This window comes from Oxyura jamaicensis, chromosome Z (assembly GCF_011077185.1).
Source record: "Oxyura jamaicensis isolate SHBP4307 breed ruddy duck chromosome Z, BPBGC_Ojam_1.0, whole genome shotgun sequence".
Taxonomy (NCBI): Eukaryota; Metazoa; Chordata; class Aves; order Anseriformes; family Anatidae; genus Oxyura; species Oxyura jamaicensis.
Window position 1 is genome coordinate 36,369,485 of NC_048926.1, and position 23,061 is coordinate 36,392,545.

The window sequence follows — 23,061 nt, forward strand, 5'->3', positions numbered from 1 at the left end:
AGCTTCTTCAAAGACATTTATAAATCTTACTTTAACTTATTTCCATTTTCAGTTTTAGTGTAGCCGTTTCTACCTTATGCCAAGAAGAATGGTTGTCTTGCTGATTACATATTTAAACTCCCTAATGTGTGTGTTTGCTGTGTAATGCTTTTAATGTGAATCAGGGACATTACCAAAGTGACTCTTTAAAAGAAATTCTGCACTAGTTGCTGTGGTATAAAGCTGAAATTTAAGAAGCATCAGTGAAGATTCTTTATACAAACGGGAAACAAATTGTTCTTCCTGTTCCATAGCAACTAACATCATTTACTCTCAGCACAAGATAAAAGAAATCAATGTATGAGTAAAGAAGAATAACCTGATCGCTCCCCCTTCTGTACTACAGCAAGGAGCATTTCTGTTTGAATGTTCATAAAGGTAAATAAACTTCCCATGTCTTTTCTCCCTTCTGGAGAAGGGAGGAAAGTTCATTGGAAATAATGGAGAAGTAACAAGAATAAAGACTTGGTTATGTAGCTTAACTTCTGTAATAGGGAATTGGTTGTTTATGGTGGTGGTCTTTGTGTGGTCTGTGAAGTTTTGCCTAATGCAGAGGTTGAAAAAGCATACTAAATTTTCTGTTACTTGGATTGTAGCCAGCAAATTTTCCAAGTGTTGCAGATGACCTCCTGACACACTGCCTTGTATCCAACCACTAGAGTCTCTGTCTTTTAAATTAGTTTAGTGAATCCAGTATCTTTCCTGATCTTCAAGCCAGCTCATTTTAGGAATAAATCCAGAGGATAGAATGTCCGTACATTTTTCTTTTAACTTGTTTACTGCCAATAGCCAAGTGTAATTCATTTACAACCCAGCATTTGTGTAGAAGTCCTGAGTTGTGTTTAAAATCTATGCCTAAAAATCTTAATTGTGTAGGCTGGCTGCCTCCAAAATCTATCTTTCAACCACAGTCCACAAGAAATGCTGAAGTTATTCTTGAGTCTGGAATGAAACTTATTTCCTTTGCAGTCTTGTTACAAAAATATTTTCTGTTTTGAGGAAACTATGCCATCTTTTATAAGTTCTTCAGTACTTTACAGTTGAGTAAATTGTAAATAGTAAGCAGTTTCCACTCATTGTGGTTCTTGGATACTGTTAGCATCTGAAAGAAGATAGAAGTAAATTCAATAGATTGCAAAGTCATGTGTTAGTCATTTATCCCTTGCAGAAATACCTTTAACCTTTCAATTTTTTGACCATCAGTTCATCGGTATTTTAATTTAATTACATTTCTGGAGTTTGATTATATTGAAAATAGGCTGAAAAGCTGTCAATTTATTTTTGTGATTTAGAATCATAGAATATGCAGAGTTGGAAGTGAACCACAGGGATCTTCGAGTCCAACTCCTAGCTTCACACAGGACCACCCAAAAATCAGACCATGTGTCAGAGCGTTGTCCAGTCCCTTGTTGAAGTCCAGCAAGCTCAGTGCTGTGACCACTGCCCTGGGGAGCCTGTCCCAGTGCCTGACCACCCTCTCGGTGAAGGACCTTTTCCTAACACCCATCTGAATGTCCCCTGATGCAGTTTCATGCTGTTTAGGGTCAAGAATATCACAGTTAGGACCCTTCATGTGGGTGGTGAAGGGAGAGGTGGTAGGTTTTGGGAAAGATTTGGTCTGTCTCACAAGTCTTCAGCTTTTTCAAAGACACATAATATAATTATACTGCATTAGTAAGCAGTAAATTGAATTTTTTTGGTAGCTGGAATATTTGCATGTGCTTTTTCTCTAAAACTAAGTGTTTTCTCTCAGATGTTAGGCTCTTATTAATTTGATTTCATTTATTCCTAGGAGACAATTGCTTTGAATTTTGAAACTGTTTTATAATACAAAGTTCAACTTAATTTCATAGGCTTTTTGCTGAGTACAAAATAAACTTTGGAAGAACTTTTAAAATTCAATTTGTGTTTATTATACATAGTAATTTTTCTAGGGAGGTAATAGTGTTCTCAGAAAAGAGTAAATAAGGGGCTTTTAACACTACCTTGTTTATCCATGTAAAGTTATGCTAGCTGGCCTACTGAGTGTTACTTTTTTTTTTTTTGATCACTTCAGAACAAACTTTTTGTATCCACGCACTCGTGGCATAACTTCATTTTAGTCTTTGCTTGTGTTGAGATACCAACATTTATGTCACTTACATAAATAAACTGGTGGGCGCAAGCAATCACTGAAGGATTTGCCTGCACGTAAGCAGAGGACAACTACCGCTGAACCCACTTCAGGAGCAGATATTCTTACTCTGAAGTGAGTGCATATTTACAGGTCTCGAAGAATAGCTTCTCTGTAGTAGTGTCAGGTGTAAGTATTGCATTTGTATGTAAATTATCAGATTTGTCCTTCTGACAAACGTTTTTTTCCCTTGTTGCTGCTGTTTGTAGCTTTATATAGTTTGTTTCCTCTTCGTTAAGTCTTCTTGCCAAAAAGCTTTACTGGCTTTCCAGTCAAATTTCAGAGAATAATTCAGCCCTAACATTTTAGGGTGAGGGTAGACCTGTACTAAGAAGTCTACACTTACGTCATTTTATTTCAAAGAAAGATCTTGTAAGTTATATCATAAGTTGTGTCACTTTCTAGGAATGAAAAAATGCAAAAATGACCTCTTGTCACTGTTAAGATGAAGGTTCCTGGAAAGTGGAGGACAATGTTTCACTTTCTCCACCACTTTTCTGTGTATTAGAGGTTGGTTTATAAATGCCCAAGTTTTTTGATTCTACATGATAGGCTCATGTGGCATTGGGGCAGTGTAGTGGAGTAATAACAGTTTAGTCATGAAAATAAGATACCTGCAAAAGTTCTGTTCATAGATCAAAAAGCACACCTTAGCTGGAGTGCAGATAGTCTTAGATGGTTATGTTCCTTCTTCCTCCTGAATTGGCACGGTATCTGCCTTGCACAATGCTATTTGGTGTAAACTTGGAGTTTGTTGTGTGGATGTCCAAAGTGTATTTTAAATGCTTTATGAAATGCTTTGAAAACTTCTGGGACAATAAATGTTTCTCTGCCAGATGCCCCTCCTAGTATCATTACCAAGAAACTTTTAATAGTATGTTGTTTTCAAAAATAAATGAGATGGCCTAAACTTTGGGCAAAGTTAATGGATCTTACATCTCTGATACTGTTTTCAGAAGGAATTTTACTTTCTATGAATGCTATCTTAAAGTGAAACAAGGAAATGAAGGTTGGACTTGTAGTTTCTGAGTTTGCAAATAGACTTTAAAATGTTTGCACAAGTGTTACTATTTTCTTAAGCAACTTTTTGACATGTAATAGAAAATAAATGAAAATTTCTAGGAATTTATTTTTCTTTTTCTATCCTAAGTTTGCTGGTATTCCTTTTTACTCTATTTCTATACTTAAGATGAGAAGACATGCATTTGTCTGTAATCCCATGCTTAAGAAATTAAGTAGTGCTGACAGTGCTTATTTATGTGGAATTTTAAGCCCACTACTTACAGTCAACTAATCTTTGCCCAGAGTTAAAGCAAATGATGTCATTAATGAATTTATCCAGAGCAGTGTTGGGAAAACAGTTGTGAATCCAACAGTGTTAAGGTAAATATTTGCTGTTACTGAGATTATGACAGGTAGCTGAAGCAGCCTTCCACAAACAGTAGTTGTTAGAGAATTCTCTTTTTTCCTTGTTTTGCAGGTAATACAGAATAAAAATTTAATATTTAAGAACAGGAGTCCTCAGCTGTGGCGGTCTCTTTAAAAGAAGATTGAGAACTTTAATCATATCTCCATTTTGGAATTGAAAAGCTTATAAGTGTATGGTGGAAGCTATGAAATAGAATACACATGCAATACTTTTTTCATCTTCGCTTCCTCATGGCTGCTTGTAATAGGCTCTCACAAATTTTTATTTTCACAAGAACAATACTAGTGGTTGTAGCTAACTATAAGTAAAGGGAGTTGCCAACGAGTTATATTGAAAGAAAAATCTAACTGATGTTAGACCATGGGGCAGCCAATAAACACTGGAACAGTTTCTAATAATTTAGTAATTTTTTCATAATTGTTTGTGTTTTAGTGATCATTAGAATGTAAACTTTTCTCCAAAGGCAATTTCACTTGAAATCTGTCTTTAAGAAAAGGATTATGACCTATTGAAGCTGATGGCTGCGTTTTTGTTTTTGTATTTTTGATAGAACATTATGGAAGTGCCATGAAAGTTGCATAAGTTGCATTGCAGTTGTTAGAAAGATTTCTGTCTTCTTAGAAAGCTTAACCTTAAATGTACTGTGGTAGAAGACTAGATCACTTTGCCATATTTCTGCTTTTTAGTAGTGAAAATAAGTGAATTTTTTCCTTTTTTTTTTTTTTTTTTTTTGCTGAGCAGGAGTCTTGACTTACAGGGTTTACTAAGTGCCTTTAAATGTCTGTGCAGGCTGGTATTGTTATTCATCTACAAAGCCTACTACTTCCAGTAGGAATTCCTTTAGGAGAAGCATGGACATTTTAAAAGTAAATTTTATATTACTAAGTCTTCTTATTTTCTTTTATGTGAAAATACATTTTTGATCCTGAACTGTTCGTAGCAAACTTTCCTGTTGTGGCCGATGAATGAATTGGGAAACTAACTTCATTTAAACTGCTTCTCCATAGTCCTTATGGAGCTATGCAGATACCGAGTTTTGTAATTCCTCAGACAGTATTGCTCATGTTATTAAAACAGAATTCCCAATTTTAATTCTAAAAATGTTTAATATAATTATATTTTAAATATTTTATTTTGAAACTGATGTCTCTTTGAATGGAATTGACCATAAGTATTTGTGTCCAGTTGACACCTTACAGGTTTTGTTCTTAGTGGCAGTTGGCTTTTGTTTCAGTACTACCTGCACTTTCATCATCCAACGCCAAGATATCACCAAGGTATCAGTTTTTCTTTTTAGATTTTTTTTTTTTTGTGGTATTTAGGTATTATTTTGCAGAAGAATGGGACGTTAGAATAAAAATGACTAGATTTTCTGGGTTACAAGTTTTCCTATTGGTCTTGTATAAGTTTCTGTACATCACAGTACTGATAGTGGACAGCATCTTTTGAAATTTCAGTGGGGAAAAGTTGTAATGATTCTACAAAATTTATGATGAAAGGTCCTTTGCAAGTATGCTTGTTTCCTTGTCAATTGAGAGTAGTGTTCCTGCTAATTCTTGTGTGAAGTATTACAAAAATACTGGAAAGTAGCAATGAATTCATCTTGCTGCCCTACAAGTCATACCTTTTTTTTTTTTTTTTTTTTTTTTTTCCCCTGCAGTTCAGAAAACAAAATATTCTCAGACTAACTGAAGCTTGCTGAAGATCTGTTACTATTTGTTTTGGTGGCTTTCTGGTAAATTGTAGCTTAGCGTGTAAACTTATACAATCTTGCATTTAAGAAGATGTCCATGGCTTAATTAAGAGCTATATATTCAAGGTCTCTTTTGAGAGATCCTGTTGCTTTAAATCTCTATGAAATAGGAGAGTATGTTCTCGAAGAGCTGTGTCGTAGTGCTTAGTTGAAACCTTACTTATCCTTGTGGAAAAGGAAAGGAACTGCTGTGAGCTTCTCAGAACATTTTGAAAAACTCCCGCAGTGTTGTGCTGACACACGAGGCTTGTGTGCCAAGTTTCTCAGCTGAATTGTCTGGTGAATTGCTTGTACCTGCCACATGTTACAGAGGGTTCCTATGAACTAAAACATAACTATGGCTAAGAGAAAAATACAAAAGCTGTGTGAACTTGGAGTGGGTAGTAAAAGACTGGATCATTTTAACAACAATCTTGTTTTTAGTAAAACCCTTTAGATGATGCCAACCATTTTGCTATTTTTAGCATCATGTTCCAGTAATTTGGTATCACTTATGTCAAGTGCAACCAGTACTTTCCACAATGTGAGATGTTCTGACACGGGACTTGCCCTGCTTTTAAGGGGAGCAGGGAGCTCCCCTTAAAAAAAAATTATTTTTATAAATCTGTGAACATGTCCAAGCATCTGAGAGGTAAACTGAAATATCTTAGACTGTGCAGTTTTATGATTAATCCAGTGCAAGTCCATGCTGCTGCTGAAAGGGGCATTACGCTGCTGTTTGTGCTGACACAGTGAAACACTGGGGACCTGCCTTGGTTGTACCCTAAGCAGTCTTCACCAGGTTAGTGTTCAGACAAAGTAGTTGTTGTTCCAGTTCATTTTTGGTTGCACAAACTCTAGTTCTGGTCTAAAGTAAAGGTGGGAGTGAGCAGTAGCAGTATGAGGAGAGATTTTTTTAATGGAAGCACTAATTTATATGAGATTAAACTGAAGCCATTAATCCCCGCATTTCATGATGATTTACTTACCTGTAAAGAGCTTTTTCATTAATTTAATGTTGTTTGTATTGGTAAGAAGGATAAACTGTTCTGAGCTGTGCAGTTGAAAGTCATTCAGAAGCTTAACAAGGAGTTATGGCTTTTGAGTCATTTTATTGTTCTTCAGGAGACCAAGGCACAGAACAGTTGATGAGATGGAATACACTACATTGTTCCTGTTGATTGGCCAACCATATATATGTATGGATATGTCTGTATATTTATTTATTTATTGACCAGAAAACTCAGTTATGTTAGTGCTGTACCATGGCTTTCCCATTTTCAGGGTGGTCAAACGCTTTTGTGTCTCTTCCCAGGATGTGTTTATGGGTTATCCTGTAAAAGCTGTTAACCAAAGTGTTTAGAGAATACTGAGTCAATGTGAAAATTACTGTGGGAAAATATTACAGAAGAGAAGTCTTTTAAGGTGTGTAGGTTTCATTCTTTCAGATGGATTTGAAAAATTGTAATTTCAATGTTAGTCAAAAATTGACTTATTTACAGTATAGATGTACTTTAAATTTGCTTGATATGAATGTCTTATCCCCCGCCCTTCATCTTGTTCTACAGCACCTTACAATTATAGTGGTTGGTGCCTTCGTTGTGTATTCTTATGCTAACATTTCTTAGTAAACATGCCAGATGAATAACTTTTTTTTTCTTCAGCTGTCCAATCAATGCTTTTGACAACAAGCTTTAGAAATCTTGTAAATTACAAAGAGGGAAGATACCTTTCCTGTATGACTTCAGTATGAACAGAGTAGGAACTGGAGGAGAAGGAACGTTGCAGAGAATAGGTTTATACTCTTTTCCTCAAACCACCTTTCTGCTAATGGAGGCTAGTGTTCCTGCAATTATCAGGGCAGTGAGGATATGTTAAATATGAGACACTTCTCATTTTTGATGCACTTAATGAGTAATATTCATGGACCACAGCTCCTTGGTAGCTAAGACCTTGGAGTTGCGGCAGAGTTGTTTTCAAAGAGGGAAGCCAAGACTTCTGGTCTTGTTTACCCATATAGATGGGATCCCCAGAAATCTGGTGACAGAAATAGGGGCATCTAAAATAAGGTGCCCCTGCCTCACTGAAGGGGTATAACATTATTCAGGTTTTTGCTTGACAGCTGTTGTTTAAATCATTGTCAATCGGCTTTTAAAATGTTAGTTATTTAATGAAATCCAATACTTGTATTTGTGAAATTTAAATATAGCCTGTCAGCCACTTTTGCTGTTAAGAGAAAATTGCATTGCCTGTTTTAAAATCAGATTCTTAGTGAACATCACTGGGTGTTGGGAGAACAACTCTTTCCAGATCTGGAATGTGCAGCTGAGCAATGATGTGTACAGCTTGATCAGCTGATGAAATGTGGGTTTGGATGTGTGATTTCTGTAAATGATTTCCAGATGTTATATTTGCCAGATGAATGTCTCAAGACTGTGCTGTTAGGTCTAAATTATGAAACAAAATGGATGAAATGTGCTGATGATAAACTAGTGAGCATATACTTTGAATTGTTCTATCTTCTGAAGGGGAGGAAAAAAGGGCAAGATTCTGTAGTCAAATTACTCACAAAGTAATGCCAGAAAAATAGAGATGCTATTAGTTAGGGATACCTGAATTAATTTAAGGCGTGTGAAGAGCTTAAATGGTCTAATAGGTAATGCTAAGCAGTTTTCTGTGTAGCTGCTGTGTCAGGAGCTCTGAAAGAAGAAACTTAGGAACTTAATGTTATTCTTTCCAAAGCATGTCTATTATGGAACTAGAACTGGAATTTACTAAATTCAAAAGTTATTTTTTTGAGCAGCATAAAGTAAAGTTTGTTTTGGATTTCCCTAGAATTTTCTTGAAATCTCTAAAGCCTACATGGAATTTTTTGATTTGCTGAATCTTCTTTAAATGTTTCAAGTTCTGATACATGTTTAGGGAAGGGATTTATCTTGAAAGCAGACTATTTGATCTCTTTCTATTTATTTTCTCCAGGAAGTAGTGGCATAACCATGATAGAAGACAAAGGTCCACGAGTGGCTGACTATTTTGTAGTGGCAGGGCTCACTGATACAGATACTTCAACTCTCCTGGACCAAGAAATAAGCCGCCAGGAAACAAAGTCAACTGGTCCAAAGGCTCCAATTACTGACATTGCCGTGATCATTAAATCGGCTGGTGAAACTGTCCCAGAGGGCTACACCTGTGTTGAAGCTACCCCTACAGCCCTTCAAGCCAACCTAAACTATGGAAGTCTTAAGAGTCCTGAACTTTTTCTCTGCTACAAGAGAGGCCGAGACAAACCACCTCTTACTGACATTGGGTGAGGCTTTTGTAACTATACTTCAGTAATGTAACTAATCCTGCAATAATGATCAAATCTTACTCTTCACAGACGACGCTCAAAACAGATGTGAGAAAACTTCTGAAAGCATATGCTCTTTGAATATATATTGTTTATTGTGTTTATGTAGCATTTTCTTTTTGAAATAATTTCAAAAAACGTCAATCTTCTAGTGAACTTGCCTTTTTAGAAGAAATTACGATGTTTTATATTAAAATTATATGGTATTGTTTGAGCTTAAAAAGATATTATGGAGCAAATCAAATATGAGAAATTAAGTTCTCTGCTGCAGTTTTATGAAAGGTAAGAAAATAGTACAAAATTGGTGTACAGAAATGGTATAGTTCAAACCCCAAACTGCAATGTTTCATCTGGAAATGATGACTTGAGAAGACAACTAAAATACTATCATGTGAAATTCACTTCAAGGTGATAGATACCACTTAAAAATGGTAGAACACTGAAATAAAGATCTAAAAATTATCCATTTACCAAGGATCTTGTAGCCTGGATTACTGTCAAATCGCAGTATTTTTGAGGTTGCTTACAAGTTCTGACATGATTGTCTGCAAACACTTGATTGATTATGTAGTCTCTTGACAACTCTAATCAGACTTGTATTCCAAAAACTACACTTTTTTTTTTTGTCTGATGCATAAGTTTCTGAAGAGTTGCTAGTACTGTATTTGAAAACCTGAAATATATTTTACTGTATTGCAACAACATGTCTATGGTATTTATAAATTCCATGAAATTACTTAACATTTCCTTATGATTACCTGCAATAATTCTTAACGATTATGCTCTCATAACCAATAAATCAAAACCTTTTTCTCCAGAAATGTGGGAGTTTTTTTCCATGAGGTCTAAACCAGAACTTATGGTTTAGTTTGGTAAACTTTCAGTGTGGACTTTCAGAGTAGAGAAATCTGTGAAGAAATCTGTTTCCAAAACTTCTTCAATTCTGAAATTGCAGTCTTTTATGCCCATTTCAGGAGTGTCTGAGACTGCTTTTTGCAACTTACAAAAGCTGAAGAGATTATTTTTTTATTTTTTTATTTTTATTTTTTAAGATTCAGTCTTTACAGTATAAAGCTATTTTTTCCCTATGGAATTTGGTAACTCTTAGCTCTGAAATCAGTACTAGCAGTAAAGCTGATCTGAATATAAATTTTGTCTCTTGTTTTCCTGAGATGTCAACAATTTTCTGTATTATCTTACATGTGTGCTTGGCTGCAAGTTGCTGCTGCAATTGCTTTTGGCAAAGTAAGTTTGGAACATCTGTCTCCGTAAATAGTTTTGGAGGTATATAGCTTAATAAACTTAGACATTTGTTGAAGTCAGATGAATATACTTGAGGTTTTATCAAATTAACATATCTATATAATATCTCTATTGAAAAAAAAAAAGTGAGAATTTAGACTTGTAAGCTGTACAGAAGAAAAGAAGCAGAGTGGACTGAGTGGTGTGGTTGGTCATTAAGAGTACTGGAAGTTTAGTGCCTAATAAATGACAGCGGACAGTGAAGCTCTGAACTAGTTTTATTATTTAGAGAATAGTGTGTTGAGTATAAGTATTCAGGAGCAAGATCAAAAAATCCCCCATAGTCTTGAGGTGCTGAAGATTATACTTTGTGATACTAGCACCTTGAGGTAATTCCCCGTCTATAACAACTCATGAAGCACTGCAGCATTGTCTGATCTGCTTATATAGAACCGTTACTTCTCTGGATTGGATAAGGATGATGTAGAATTGCTAGATAAAAAGAAAACAGAAGATGGGGGAGGGAGGGATCATGACTGCTACGATCGTGGTAAACTAAGAAAGGTGTGTGGTTTTCCTTATTAAATAAGCACTGAAAAGTAAAGTAAAGAATATGCCTATGCCAAACCTGTAAGTTTAGTTAATTTCATTTGTAAGCTTAAGCATGTCAAGCACAACGCCTACATGCTCTGCTTTTGACCTCCAGTATGTGAGTGCCAGCTGACAATTAGAGTCCAGTCTGGAAAAAACTAGTTGTGAAATCTTAGTAATGAAATAAGTTATGTGATAAGATCTGTGATCTAAGGACCGTAGTTCAAGTTGTATAATTAACCTCTTATATTCCACTTTCATTTCATCTTGGCTATCTAAGCTGTGTTCTAATACTTTTCGGTGAAACAGTGATTTTAAAATAGTTGTTTTCTATCTGTGTGACTGAAACTGCAAGATAACTTATAATGAGATTTGAACACGTAGAGTTTCAGCATGCTATTATGATCTTTGTCATAAAATTCAAAGTTTTAGCAAGAGGAAAAATTAGTAGAGGGGATAATTCTTAAAAGTGATACTTAAACCGGTAGTCTCCTGCATATCCCTTTATGGAAGGGACTCTGCTAGTACATGTGTATTTTCATGTCCCCCTTAACATTACAATGGATGCTGGAATTGGTTTCACAGGGAATATCTGATAAGCAAAACAGGGAAATAGTTGAATGACTATGAGCTTCCTGGGCAGATACTCTGTTTTAAGTGATGGGTGGAAAACTATTGTGTTTGGCAAGTAGCATTTATTCTATATTTTGTTTTACACAGATCTAGTTAGGGTGTTATACCTAACAAGTAATGGCAGGCTTTTCTCTCCGAGCAATGATGCATATGAATGTTTTCCCCTTGCTGCTCCTGCTGTTTTGCAGCTACATTCAAGAGATGGTTACAGCAAACTTTTTTTTTTTTTTTTTTGTAAATTTCAGTATGTTCAAGTAAATGTGGAGTTTGGGCAAAAGAGGTAGTATAACCAAGTCAAATATATGGTCTGAAGGCTAATTTCTTCTGTTCTCTAATACATTTTTTCAATTAAAAAAAAAAATATGTGAAATAATGTTTTAGCATTGAGCCTTAAGTATCCGTTAAGTCAGCTGACATGCTGAATGTATATAGTAAACAGAGGAAGATTATATCCCTTTAAAAGGGTCAAATCTATAGTTAGATGCTGTTTATATATATACATATATCATAGAATGGTTTGGATTCGGAGGGACCTTAGTGAAGCCGAGTTGGCTGTCACCAATCACCTCCTTATTTTCCATGTGCCTTTGCAGAGTTTCCAGGAGGATCTGCTCCATGATCTTGCCAGGCACAGAGGTGAGAATGGCTGGCCTACATATGTGTATATATACAAACAACTTTTTATGTAAATGCTAAATATACTACTTTTATAAGCAGTTGTATTAAATAACATACAAATATAAAATAAATGTAAATACTTACATTAAATATAGTTACGGTGTTACATAGAAAATACACAATTTAGAGTTGTGAATAAATGTGTTTATAGGTTAATATATATATTTACAACAGAGTTATCTTTCAGTTTGAGTATTCAAATAATTATTGATAAATGTATGTATATATATTTCTTTCAGGGCTATTTCAGGGAAATAGGTTAAACAAATGCTGTTTGGAGGAAGGGGGGAGATGAGCATGTGCTCCACTGATTCTCTGTCATTTTCCTCGTGTTCTGTGTTTCTGTGCCTTCTTCCCTCTTTCACTCCTATCCCCAGACTTTTCTGTTCTTCTACTGCTTCTTAAGCTGAAGGATCTGTAAGCTGGTTGGGGGTTCCTGGTGCAGCTGCTCACGTGCACACAGTTAAACTGTGTGCCATTCCTCTGAATGTTGCATTTGCTGTGGTTGTTTTTAGTTGGAAGAATAAAGGTTTGATCCTAGGATAATGATCCCTAAGATCCCTTTCATATGTATAGCTCTAAAATTCAGTGCTTTAAGCATGTATGTCTGTAAATAATGCAGCTACTAGTCACTGTTACTTTTTTCCCGAACAGTCGTTGCCTCTTCTGGAATGTCAGGAAAAATGAGATTTGAGATTTGCTTCAGTTTAGGTGCAGTGAGACTGTAACAAGATTTCTTCTCATTGAGTGTCAGTTGTTAGGAATAGGGGAGAGTTCCAGAACTTGTTTCTTAAATGGAAGAAAACTTGTCAGAAAAATGCTTTAAAAGTCTAAGTAATTTTACTATTTGTAACATTTACTATAGAAGAGACTAAGGAGAGAGTCTTAGATCCTCTAATGCAGAGGTTCTTCTCTTAATGAGTAAGGTTAAAATTAGGTTATTTCCACTGTGGAAATTAAAAAATACTAAATTTCTTAATTAGATAGTGGTTCTGTGCCATGGATGCAGAATAGTTGTAGAATATGTAGAAAATGTTGTAGAATAGAAGTTGATAGAATAAAGTAGTAAGTAAGTAAGTAAGGTGCACTTAGAAGGAGGGCAAAAGCTGAAGCAGGAAACAAATCTTATCCTGATCAGTACTAATTAATCTGAAGGCAGACATTAGGAAGCTGAAACGAGTAGAAGCAAACTTACTCTCATACTGAGGACTTAGTACATATAGGGTGTCGTGTTGAATATTTCATGTATCACTCTGAATGTTTTGACCTGAGTCATTAAAAATGTTGTTTATTTTAAATGATCCATGGGTGTTGGGTTTGTTGTTTGTTTTTCTTAAACTCCCTACTACATGTGAGGTGAGGAAATGGTACATTTTTAATACTTCTGTATTAAAGTATGTGTATGTGTAGACGGGGTCTGCTTTCTCTTTTTATTTCTTGCTTTTGAGGGGAGGTGATTCCACTGTTGCTGCCTTTAAGGAGGTCATCTCTACAGTCTTTAAACATCTAAGAGTACTTGTAAACCTATTAAATCAAACTGCTGGAATTGTCTAATTAATATGGTGTTCCTTCTTAAAAGCTGTCAGCTGACAAATGTTTCTTGAATAACTTTCAATTTTTGAGTTTTAATTAAGTTCTATTTCAATTTAATGTACTTTAACTGAATCTGACATAGGGTATTAACAGATCAGTCTCCACTTGTCATTAATGTGAGGCAGTGATGTGGAGAGATTACGTAGTAAACTCTTTATGCAGACACCTGAATGAAGGAGGCCTGACAGCTGCACGTGGCTTTGCTTCTTTTTTATTTTTTTAATTTTGTTTATCCTGCTAAAGTAGGCAGCCCAATAAGAAGAGCAAAATAGCTCTTTTTCCAGATAATTATGTGGAAGTCATTTGGATAACATGTACTTTCTGTAAATGTATCTTGAACCAGTGGAGTAGTGTATTAAAGTAGTGTATTAAAACTAATGTAACTCAGAAACACTTACCAGTATGATCTTTTTGAACCTGAGTTTACACGTTGTTTTAAATGTAGCAAAAGTGTTTGGAGAAGAATCTACAACTGAAACAATTGCTGAAGGTGAGGATATTGTCCCCCATGAACTAGCTGACTAAACTTATATGTCAGCCTTTGTGATTCCTTTGCTTTATAAAGAATTCTAGGGCTGTAGTCAACGTATGTCCTCAATCCTATGACAAGATACATGTTTGTTGTGTGGCATCATATTTTTATATTCTAGTTTAAAGATGGTCAATAATCTTCAAGCTTTGTGGTATATTACTTTGAAAATTCTAAGGATTACTGATCTGTATAAGCTAAAAAAGTTTTTTGTTTTTTTTTTTATTAAACATGATAGGACAAGGGGTAACGGCTTTAAACTAAAAGAGGGGAGGTTTAAATTAGATATTATGAAGAAATTCTTCACTGTGAGGGTGGTGAACAGCTGGCACAGGTTGCCCGGAGAAGCTGTGGATGCCCCATCCCTTGAATATAGAGATCTAAGCTAGTGATCTGGCCTAAATTATCCAGATAATGTGTAAATGTTGCAGTACGGGCATGTGTCATGTATTCTGGTTTCTAGAAATACAGGAATAACTGTAGTTATTATTTCTTCCTTTTCTGTAGCCTGAAATGTTATTTTTGTGTGTCTGGTTTTTATTTATTTATTTATTGTTGTAGACTAAGAAATGTTAGCCAAATTATGAATGTAAATCCTTACTGATTTTCCTTTTCCCTGCAAAAGTTGATGTGGGAAGCAGACTTTTATATATTGCTGTCATTTTTCTTTATTTTTATTATTATTGTTGTTGCCTTTTAAAAAAATTTTTAAGTGATGGAAATAATTTCTAAGAAATGCTCAGATCTACTGTGCTAGGCAGTTGCCACTGAGTGGGCTACTTCTGTACATTTGCCTAAGTAGTTTCATATGTACCTGAATGTTTGTAATATTTTGTTTCCTTCCTGTCTACAGAGTTCTGTATGAAGGCAAGGAACGTATCATTTCAGGCTGTGAGGTGATTCAAGCTACTCCTTATGGTCGTTGTGCTAATGTTAACAATAGTTCAACGTCTTCTCAGAGGATCTTTATCACGTATCGAAGAGCTCCTCCAATACGACCTCAAAATTCATTGGCAGTGACAGATATCTGCGTTATTGTTACCAGCAAAGGAGAAACCCCTCCTCATACATTCTGCAAAGTTGATAAGAATTTAAATTGTGGTATGGTGAGTATTTGTGTTAAGTATTTTTACCTTTTTTTTAAAATTACAAACAAAAAACAGAGGAGGAGGAGCACTTTGAACTTTTCCTAGCACTGTTAAGATGGTGTTCTATGACTGCATCATAATTATTTCATTCTATATACCTCGTGTGAGACTTCAATTTTGTATTGTGTTACACTGATTTTTTTCCTTTTGTGTTAGGAATCTTCTTCAAAAGTGATTACTAGTTTAGTTTGTATACTCATGTCTGGGTACTCTTTAAGATTTTTTGTTTGTTTGGTGATGCTGATACTCATAGAATGAAACAATTATTTTTTTACTGTGTTATTATTAAGACCATGTCAAAGAGATATGTAAGAATAATAATTACTGCTTACACTTTTTTTTTAATGTTTGCTTGTATTTAGTCTGGTTTGTGTTTAGTTTTCTCAGGCTGAAGTATATGATTTATTTCAAATGGTCGGCAAACTGCAAAAAAACTATGCAAATAGACAGTTTATGGAAGTATATTAAAGGCTTCCAGTGAATTAATTAATTAAATACTGGAGGTGTTTAGAATTTCACTACCTATGAGTGCCTCATTTTATGAGAAGATGTAATCTGTGAAAGCTGCAAATAATCTCCTTCACTTTTCCCTGTTCTTGTGTGGAAATAAGTCAAAGAATAGTGTAGTGGTATGATTATTTTATGTAAATCTGTAATCTCTAAGAATGTGGAAAGGGTGAATTCTACATTCATTGAGTTAAATGCACTCAGCAGCCAAACAATTTTATTTTGTAACACTTTTTATTTAAACTTCTGCTCCATTTTTAAGTGGGAGTATATTCAAATGCTTATACTTGATTTCTGTGGTGCCTGTTGCTGTCTTTGTTTGCTCCAAGATGAAATTTGTGTCTTCCAGTGGGGTTCCAGTGTATACCTTTGTTATAAGAAGTCTGTGCCAGCTTCTAACTCAATAGCGTATAAAGCTGGTAAGTAATTTTAGAAGCAGACCGTCTAAGCATGTTAACATAAAGGTTCAAATACCTTCTTGAATTCAAATAAAAATTTTAAAAGCTGAGTGTTGTCTGTCAAAACTTTTCCTAGAGCTTGTTAATTGAAATTGAAATTTTGCTCTCCTCACTTTTTTCCAGGAAAAAAAAAAGCTTTAATAGAAACAGCATTGTTTTTTATTAACTTAATGTGTATCATAACAGGTTAGGTGGCTTAGGAGTTTAAATGAAAAGTCTAGCAGGCATTTCGTATTTAACAAATGACTTCATAGTTTGTGTCTTGTGTTGGTGGTGAAGGAGAAGGAAGAGTAATTGAAAATTCCAATCAACCTTATTCATATTTCCTTTCATGCCTCACAGTTAATGCAATGTCTTTAATTAGAAATGTAAATGTGTTCATTTATTTCAGCTCCAGAGCTATTCACTCCTTTCTTATTAAAGGAGAGTGAAAATACTCTGAACAATAAATGAGAAAGACTTAAAGAAAAAGAAAGATTTTGTCTTTTTTAAAAATTTTAATGCATTGCCACAGATTCTTTTTCCTCCAGAAGTCAAGAAAAACTTCCAAAAGTTTCTACTGAACATTAAATGCAACAAGTTCCTTTTAGAGTAAACTATTAAGTAGAAATGAAACACATAGAATAACAAAGTCAGTGTACCATTTAAAAAGTTGGATGAACAGCAGAAGTAAACTGATGCTTTTGGACTCATTTTCTACAAGCAAGACTTAAATATACTTCTGAAAATGGAGTAACAATTTGTTTAGATTGAACACATTAACTCAGCAGAAAATACAGACGTAATTCATCCTTTTTTCAGTGGAGATACTTATACTGCTATCCCAATAGATAATTATCTCTTTCTTCATAGGAATTTCTTGGCAATAAAATCTGTTTCAATGGCACATTTAAATAGCACAAGTAATTCCTGGCTGATTCAAAGTCAAAATCTTCAGTAATAAGCTTTCACTATGTACTGGTAATCGAGCTGTTATTGAAAGGAAGTATTAAGTATTCTCATACAATTTCTAAACGATTGTTATGTGGATGATTTAGTCTCTTAAATGACAGACTTTCTTCTTCTGTGGATGCAATTTTAAGTTATTAAGTCTAAATAAGCAACAGACATATCTCTATATTGTGGAAAACATATAGCTTAGATTATTTAGGGTTTCCAGAGTAAATTCACTAACTTTTCCTTCTCCCATAACAAAGGCTTAATTTTCAGATACCCTCAAGAGAACTATGAGTCATTCCCATTGTCAGAATCTGTACCTCTCTTCTGCCTTCCTATGGGAGCTACTATTGAATGCTGGGACCCTCAAACCAAATATCCACTACCAGTGTTCTCAACGTTTGTACTGACCTGTTCTTCTGCAGAAAAGGTATGGCTGCACATTGTGACTGTTTTTTGCTTTTAATTTAAATGTCTGATAAGAAAATCATATCATGGATAAGAAAATCATATCATGGATTTCTCTGTTCTTTCAAGAAAACTTTCCAGCAATAGAAATGTAGCCTACATGTGAAGGTGATGTTCACTTGCCATGTGTTAGAAATGTTGAAGTAGCTGTGCTTTTCCCATGATTAAATCAAAAGCTGGTTCCATGTGAATTTGTATGAATGGGCTGTGAAGTTATCTGTGTGTGTGAGCAGGAAGATGGTTACCAGAAATCAACAGAAGAGCAGAAAACGAAATGCTGAGAGGCAGTATGTGAAAGGTGGTCAAGAACTGGTGATCTCCTGCAACTAGTGATGCTGTCTGAATTCACGTAAACTGATAAACTTAGAACACCCACAGTTCGTGGAATCTGTACAAAGCCCAGCAGCACCCACAGGCAACAAAAATGTGCTGCATGACTCAGCCCATGTGTTAGAAGTTAGTGTCTGCTATATGCAGACAAAGACTACAGGATTAGCACTACCTGATAAAACAAGGGAGTGCTTTTTGGAAGTTGGTGTCTCAGCTGTTGCTTCAGCTTGCCAACTGTGCACTTGTGTGTGAACTACAAAAGGGAGTAAGTGATTGTAATATGTGGTTAGCTGTCTGTGACTAATAAACAATAGTTTGGCCCTGTTAGCAATTACAGCTTAACTTTCACTCTCCCAGTCCCCCATCAGAGAAGTTTATATACTTCTCTATGGCCAAACAAAAAAAAAGTGTTTCTCCAAGGTATTAATACTTCATTTGTAAGGGTGAATACAGTAGCTGCCAGTATTTTTCACAGAAATAACATATGGTGTGGTACCCATCTCTCTCTGCTCTCCTTTTGCTGAACTTGCTAGAATAATTCAGTTATGAAACTTATGCAAGAAAGAGTATTAGAAACGATTGGTCCCTGTTTAGTGTGATTAAAATAGAGTCAAAACTAAAATATTTTTATTGTTTAGTGTGGTAAAGATAAGAGAAATGTTACGGCATACAGTCATTTTGTGAGGTGATTTTTTGACCAGTAACAGTTAATAGGTAGGGTTTTGTTATGGGATGCAGTTTGGTTCCTTCCCTTTCATTTTACTGAGTATAAATACTTTGAGTAAAGTGTCATGACAAAAAGGAAGAGAGGCATAAGAGTCCAAAATACTTAACATTTCCTTTAAAAGGATGCTTAGTGTATGTTAAATAAATGAAAAATAGTTTTCACAAGCTACTAAGAAAACCACTGTACTATGTGTGCAAACACCAATAACTTATGGATAGTTCAAAAATTGTAAACCAAACTGCTGTTAAATACTTAGCCTGTTCAGTTGTGTTTCTTCATCTTTTAGGTTTATGGTGCTGCTATTCAGTTTTATGAGCCTTATCCCCGGGAGCTGCTAACAGAAAAGCAACAATTGCAGCTGGGTCTCTTGACAGCTGTAGAGAGGAAAGTGGTTACTTCGAAGTCCATCAATTCTAATAAATGTATCTGCCTTCTCTCACATTGGCCTTTCTTCGAAGCATTTCGAAAATTCCTTATGTTCATCTACAAACTGTCTGTCTCTGGACCTCATCCTCTTCCTATTGAAAAGTACGTAAAACATTTTTCAAGCTAACGTGTAAAGATGGCTGTATTAGCTCAAGTGGTCATCTGATATATATGTCACACTTCCCATGTGCTGTATTTCTACCATTATCTTGGTTGCCCTGTACAGCTTACGTTGTTACTGATTGCACTGAGAGAAATCGTAGTTTCTCCTGTTTAAAAGGAGTAGCATTTGCAGATTTTTACCATTGCTTTTTTGTTAAAAAAATTTTTAAGCCTGTGTAATTTTCTTTTATACGTGTCTGACACGGAAAATGGTTGAGACATCCCAGTACTTGCAGTCCTGTATTTTAGGTTATTAAATGTAAGCTCAGGGACTCTGCATTAGCAGTATGTATATGTCCATATTGAAGCTCTACAACAACTGCAGATGAATTCTGTTTCTCTCCCTCTGCCTTCTGCTCCCTCGCCCCTTTCCCCTCCTTGCTCCTGCACCCCATATACATGTATGTATAAAAATATGAAACTTTATAGAAGATGCTTTTCATTGTATGGGATTCAGAACAACAACAACAAAAACATAAAATTTCACTGAAAACTTGATGATTTTTGCAGTCTACCAGAGATTTTTACACGGTTTGTCTAAAGGCCAGTGTGTTCTTACCTTTTGCATGCACATATGAAGCTGCCACTATTAATTTTCACTCATGAAAAGTGAGTGAGTGAGGCTTCTTTCTTTCAGTTTGTGTAAATAGGCTCCTAAACTTATCAAAACAGTAAATAAATTGTAACTGTACTTGTATAACATATGATATTATGTACCATATAACATATGGTACATACAAAATCCAAAATGTGACATTGTTTTCAGTCCCTGTTTAGTCCTCAATGCTGGTTTTCTAACATCTCATCTTCTGTTCAGGCACATATCCCATTTTATGCACAATATACCTTTCCCTTCACCGCAAAGGCCGAGAATTCTTGTGCAGGTATGCAAAACGTTTACTTTCATTTTTAGTTATCTTAATACCTCTTTTTGCCTTTGAAAGCCTGGATTCTTCTTGTAGGCTTTTTACTCAGCTTTGAATATCCAACTGCTGGAAGAGAGATGGGAGGAGATGGGTTTAATAGCATTCTCTTACATTGTTATAAACCTGGGGTAACCTAGCAAATGAAGCTATTTCAGATTTTGGGTGGTGCAGACTGCAGCAACATGCTACTTGCATTTTTGAAATTTCTGCCATATATTGGTCTTTAATTTTATAGACATCATTTGCACAGTGCCACTGGGGGTTGTTTGTTTTTTATCTTTCTTTCACTTGTCCACTAAGTACTGTGGTTCATATGTTAGTCCCCTGGGGCTCTCTCTTGTGATCTCTGCTTAATCACCTAGCAGTAGCTACATGTTCAACAATGAGTCATAAACAGTTTATTGTAACTTCTGAGAATTATTCTGGTGACTAATACAAGCTCTTCTGACTTAGTGAACAAAAGCTCCAAACGTTTTTGATTCACATTTCTTGCATGACATTGTGACTGTCTGCCAGGCATTTTATTATATTATGGATATGTAGTTATATTGGAATATTTTACTTCGCTAACTTTGGAATTGTTCTTGCCAATCATGAACTATTTTATGTTTCAGCTTTCTGCCCATGATGCATTAATATTGTCTCAGCCAGTTTCTACACCATTACCACTAAGGTATCATTATCAATGTTTTAAACGTATTGTACTTGAGCCATCCCAAAGTAAATAGAAATGAACCACAGAAGAAAGCCAAACACTATTTCAATATTAGTAGATCTTATAAACAGAAAGCTCAATATGTATTTGAAATATTAGACACTGTTGTTTTTATGACATAGACCTGTCTTTTATGAAAAAATAGTATTACTGATAATCCTGAAGAAAGGAGGCTGTAAGGAAATAATACATGTATTTAAATATCTTGCATCTTTAGAATATAAGTAGTAAACACTTTTTTTTTTTTAATATCAGAGATAGATTTTTTGTTATCTTGATCTATTTATCCGTTTTTGGTTCCAAGGGAGACATTTATGTTAAGCAGTTATGTGAGATCAATAAATGCCCAAGTGCACAAACATTTTGAAAACTCAGAGTTATAACTTAGTATTTGTGACTGAAGATTGATGCAGTCTCTGTGGATAGCACCTTAAGGGCTAGAGTTCCCTATGAATATGATGTGATTTTTTAATTTGTTTTCTTTGGTTTTGTTTCTAATTAAAAAAAAAAAAAAAAAAAGAAAATTCACCTTTTTTTTACATTTTTTTTCTTTAAATGATATATATAATATTGTATATGCAGAAGGATCCCATGTTTAAATCTCAGCTGTTACACAGCCACCTAAAGGGAAAAATTGCAGCTAGCCACCAAACTGCAAAGTAACATGTAATTATGTTTCTAAGGACATATTTTACACCCCTCTACTATTTTTACTATCGTCATTAAAATTCCTAAATGCCTGTATAGTGTCCAAAGAAATGAAATGGAGATTAAACTCTAGAAACTAAATGTATTTTGGTATGAGAATGCTGGATATATTTATTTATTTTCTACCTGACACGTATTAGAATTTAATATAGCGATGCTAAGATTAGATACTGTAATTCATTATTATTACTTGAAGTAACTCATCCTATGAAACTAATAGTATTGTTTTGTGCTTGGATTAGCTGATAACATGTTAGATCTGTGTTACTGTTAGGAAGACAAGGTGCCCGTGCATATATGACACAGTTAGCAGTAGCATATTACGGCATACGTTTCTATAACAGTAATTTTGAATTTAGGTTTTTCTGTTGCAGTACAAATCTCACGTTGAGGTGGCAGCCATTACATACTATTATTACCACACATAAAATATCTAAGAATTATTCAACTTGTAGGTCCAAACCGCTTTCAGAAATTAAGTAGTAGTGCCTCACTCTCACTTTTAATGTTTAAATCCTGTAATATTCTCTTCCCCTCCCCCCTTTCTACTGACCCCTTAGTGGAGCAGACTTCAGCACTCTACTTATGAATCTTGGACCAGAAAACTGTGCCACCCTGCTACTCTTTGTATTGTTAGAAGGCAAGATTCTCCTTCATTCTCTTAGACCAGCTGTATTGACAGGAGTTGCTGAAGCTGTAGTAGCTGTAAGTACAAGGTGTTCTGTACTGCATCAAGGGAAATTGTTGGAAACACCATAATTACGATGAGGCTTTTACAAGTTAAAATATTTGATGCGTTAAATGATAATTTTTCCTAGCAATGGCATTTAGTTAAATCACCCTAGCATGTCTAATTATTATAATTGTTGAAATGATCAATGCTTTTGCATAGATAAGTAAGAAATGTACTGTAAACAAGTGATCAAAGTTGAAGACACTTTTGACAGTGTAATTGGGTTCCTAGCAATTTAATTTCAACTTGCTGCATGTAACAATTTCACCTGTTTTATACTGTACAAGGTGTGTTGTCCTGTTCTAATGAGTTGGTTTCATTTCATTTTTCCTTCAGATGATATTTCCATTTCAGTGGCAATGTCCATATATCCCCCTATGTCCTTTGTCTCTGGCCACCGTACTCAGTGCACCTGTTCCATTTATTGTTGGAGTTGATTCACGGTATTTTGATCTGTATGATCCACCACAGGACATTGTGTGCATTGACTTAGACACAAACATGGTGTACATGTAAGTTCCATGGGGTTTTTACATCTATCTATAGATGGAGAAATTGCTGAACTACCTGAGAGAGAGCAAACTTTATTTAAAAACTGTTTTGTTAAATATGGCTTTGTTTCTGCCTATCCTCTTTTTTTCATTTCGCTTCTAATGCTTCATAGAGATTTGAAATTTACTAAGTCAAGGGTCAGCATTTGGGGCTGCCAATAAAATTAAAAAATAAATAATGTGCTGCAGATGTTGCTTGAAATGATAATGTGTGTTTGTTTTCTTTTTCCTTCACTTCTCATACTGATTATTAGGGAAATGGTACAAAAGGTATAATA

The 23,061-nt window shown here is 35.0% G+C and overlaps 1 protein-coding gene across 3 annotated transcripts in view; it reads left to right on the top strand.

The window, feature by feature from the left end:
* Window positions 1-23,061, top strand: part of DENND4C (DENN domain containing 4C) — a 73,656-nt gene that overhangs the window by 14,578 nt on the left and 36,017 nt on the right. For 2 of the 3 annotated variants that reach the window (XM_035309403.1, XM_035309406.1), the window contains exons 2-10: window positions 8,353-8,680; window positions 14,842-15,094; window positions 15,993-16,062; window positions 17,298-17,467; window positions 18,849-19,090; window positions 19,968-20,034; window positions 20,691-20,749; window positions 22,060-22,204; window positions 22,569-22,744. In XM_035309403.1, coding sequence (XP_035165294.1) covers window positions 8,370-8,680; window positions 14,842-15,094; window positions 15,993-16,062; window positions 17,298-17,467; window positions 18,849-19,090; window positions 19,968-20,034; window positions 20,691-20,749; window positions 22,060-22,204; window positions 22,569-22,744 — 1,493 coding nt within the window. In that variant the 5' untranslated portion in view covers window positions 8,353-8,369. Of the gene's footprint in view, window positions 1-6,681; window positions 6,799-8,352; window positions 8,681-14,841; window positions 15,095-15,992; window positions 16,063-17,297; window positions 17,468-18,848; window positions 19,091-19,967; window positions 20,035-20,690; window positions 20,750-22,059; window positions 22,205-22,568; window positions 22,745-23,061 lie in introns of those variants that run through there. The other variant, XM_035309405.1, reaches the window with a different exon arrangement.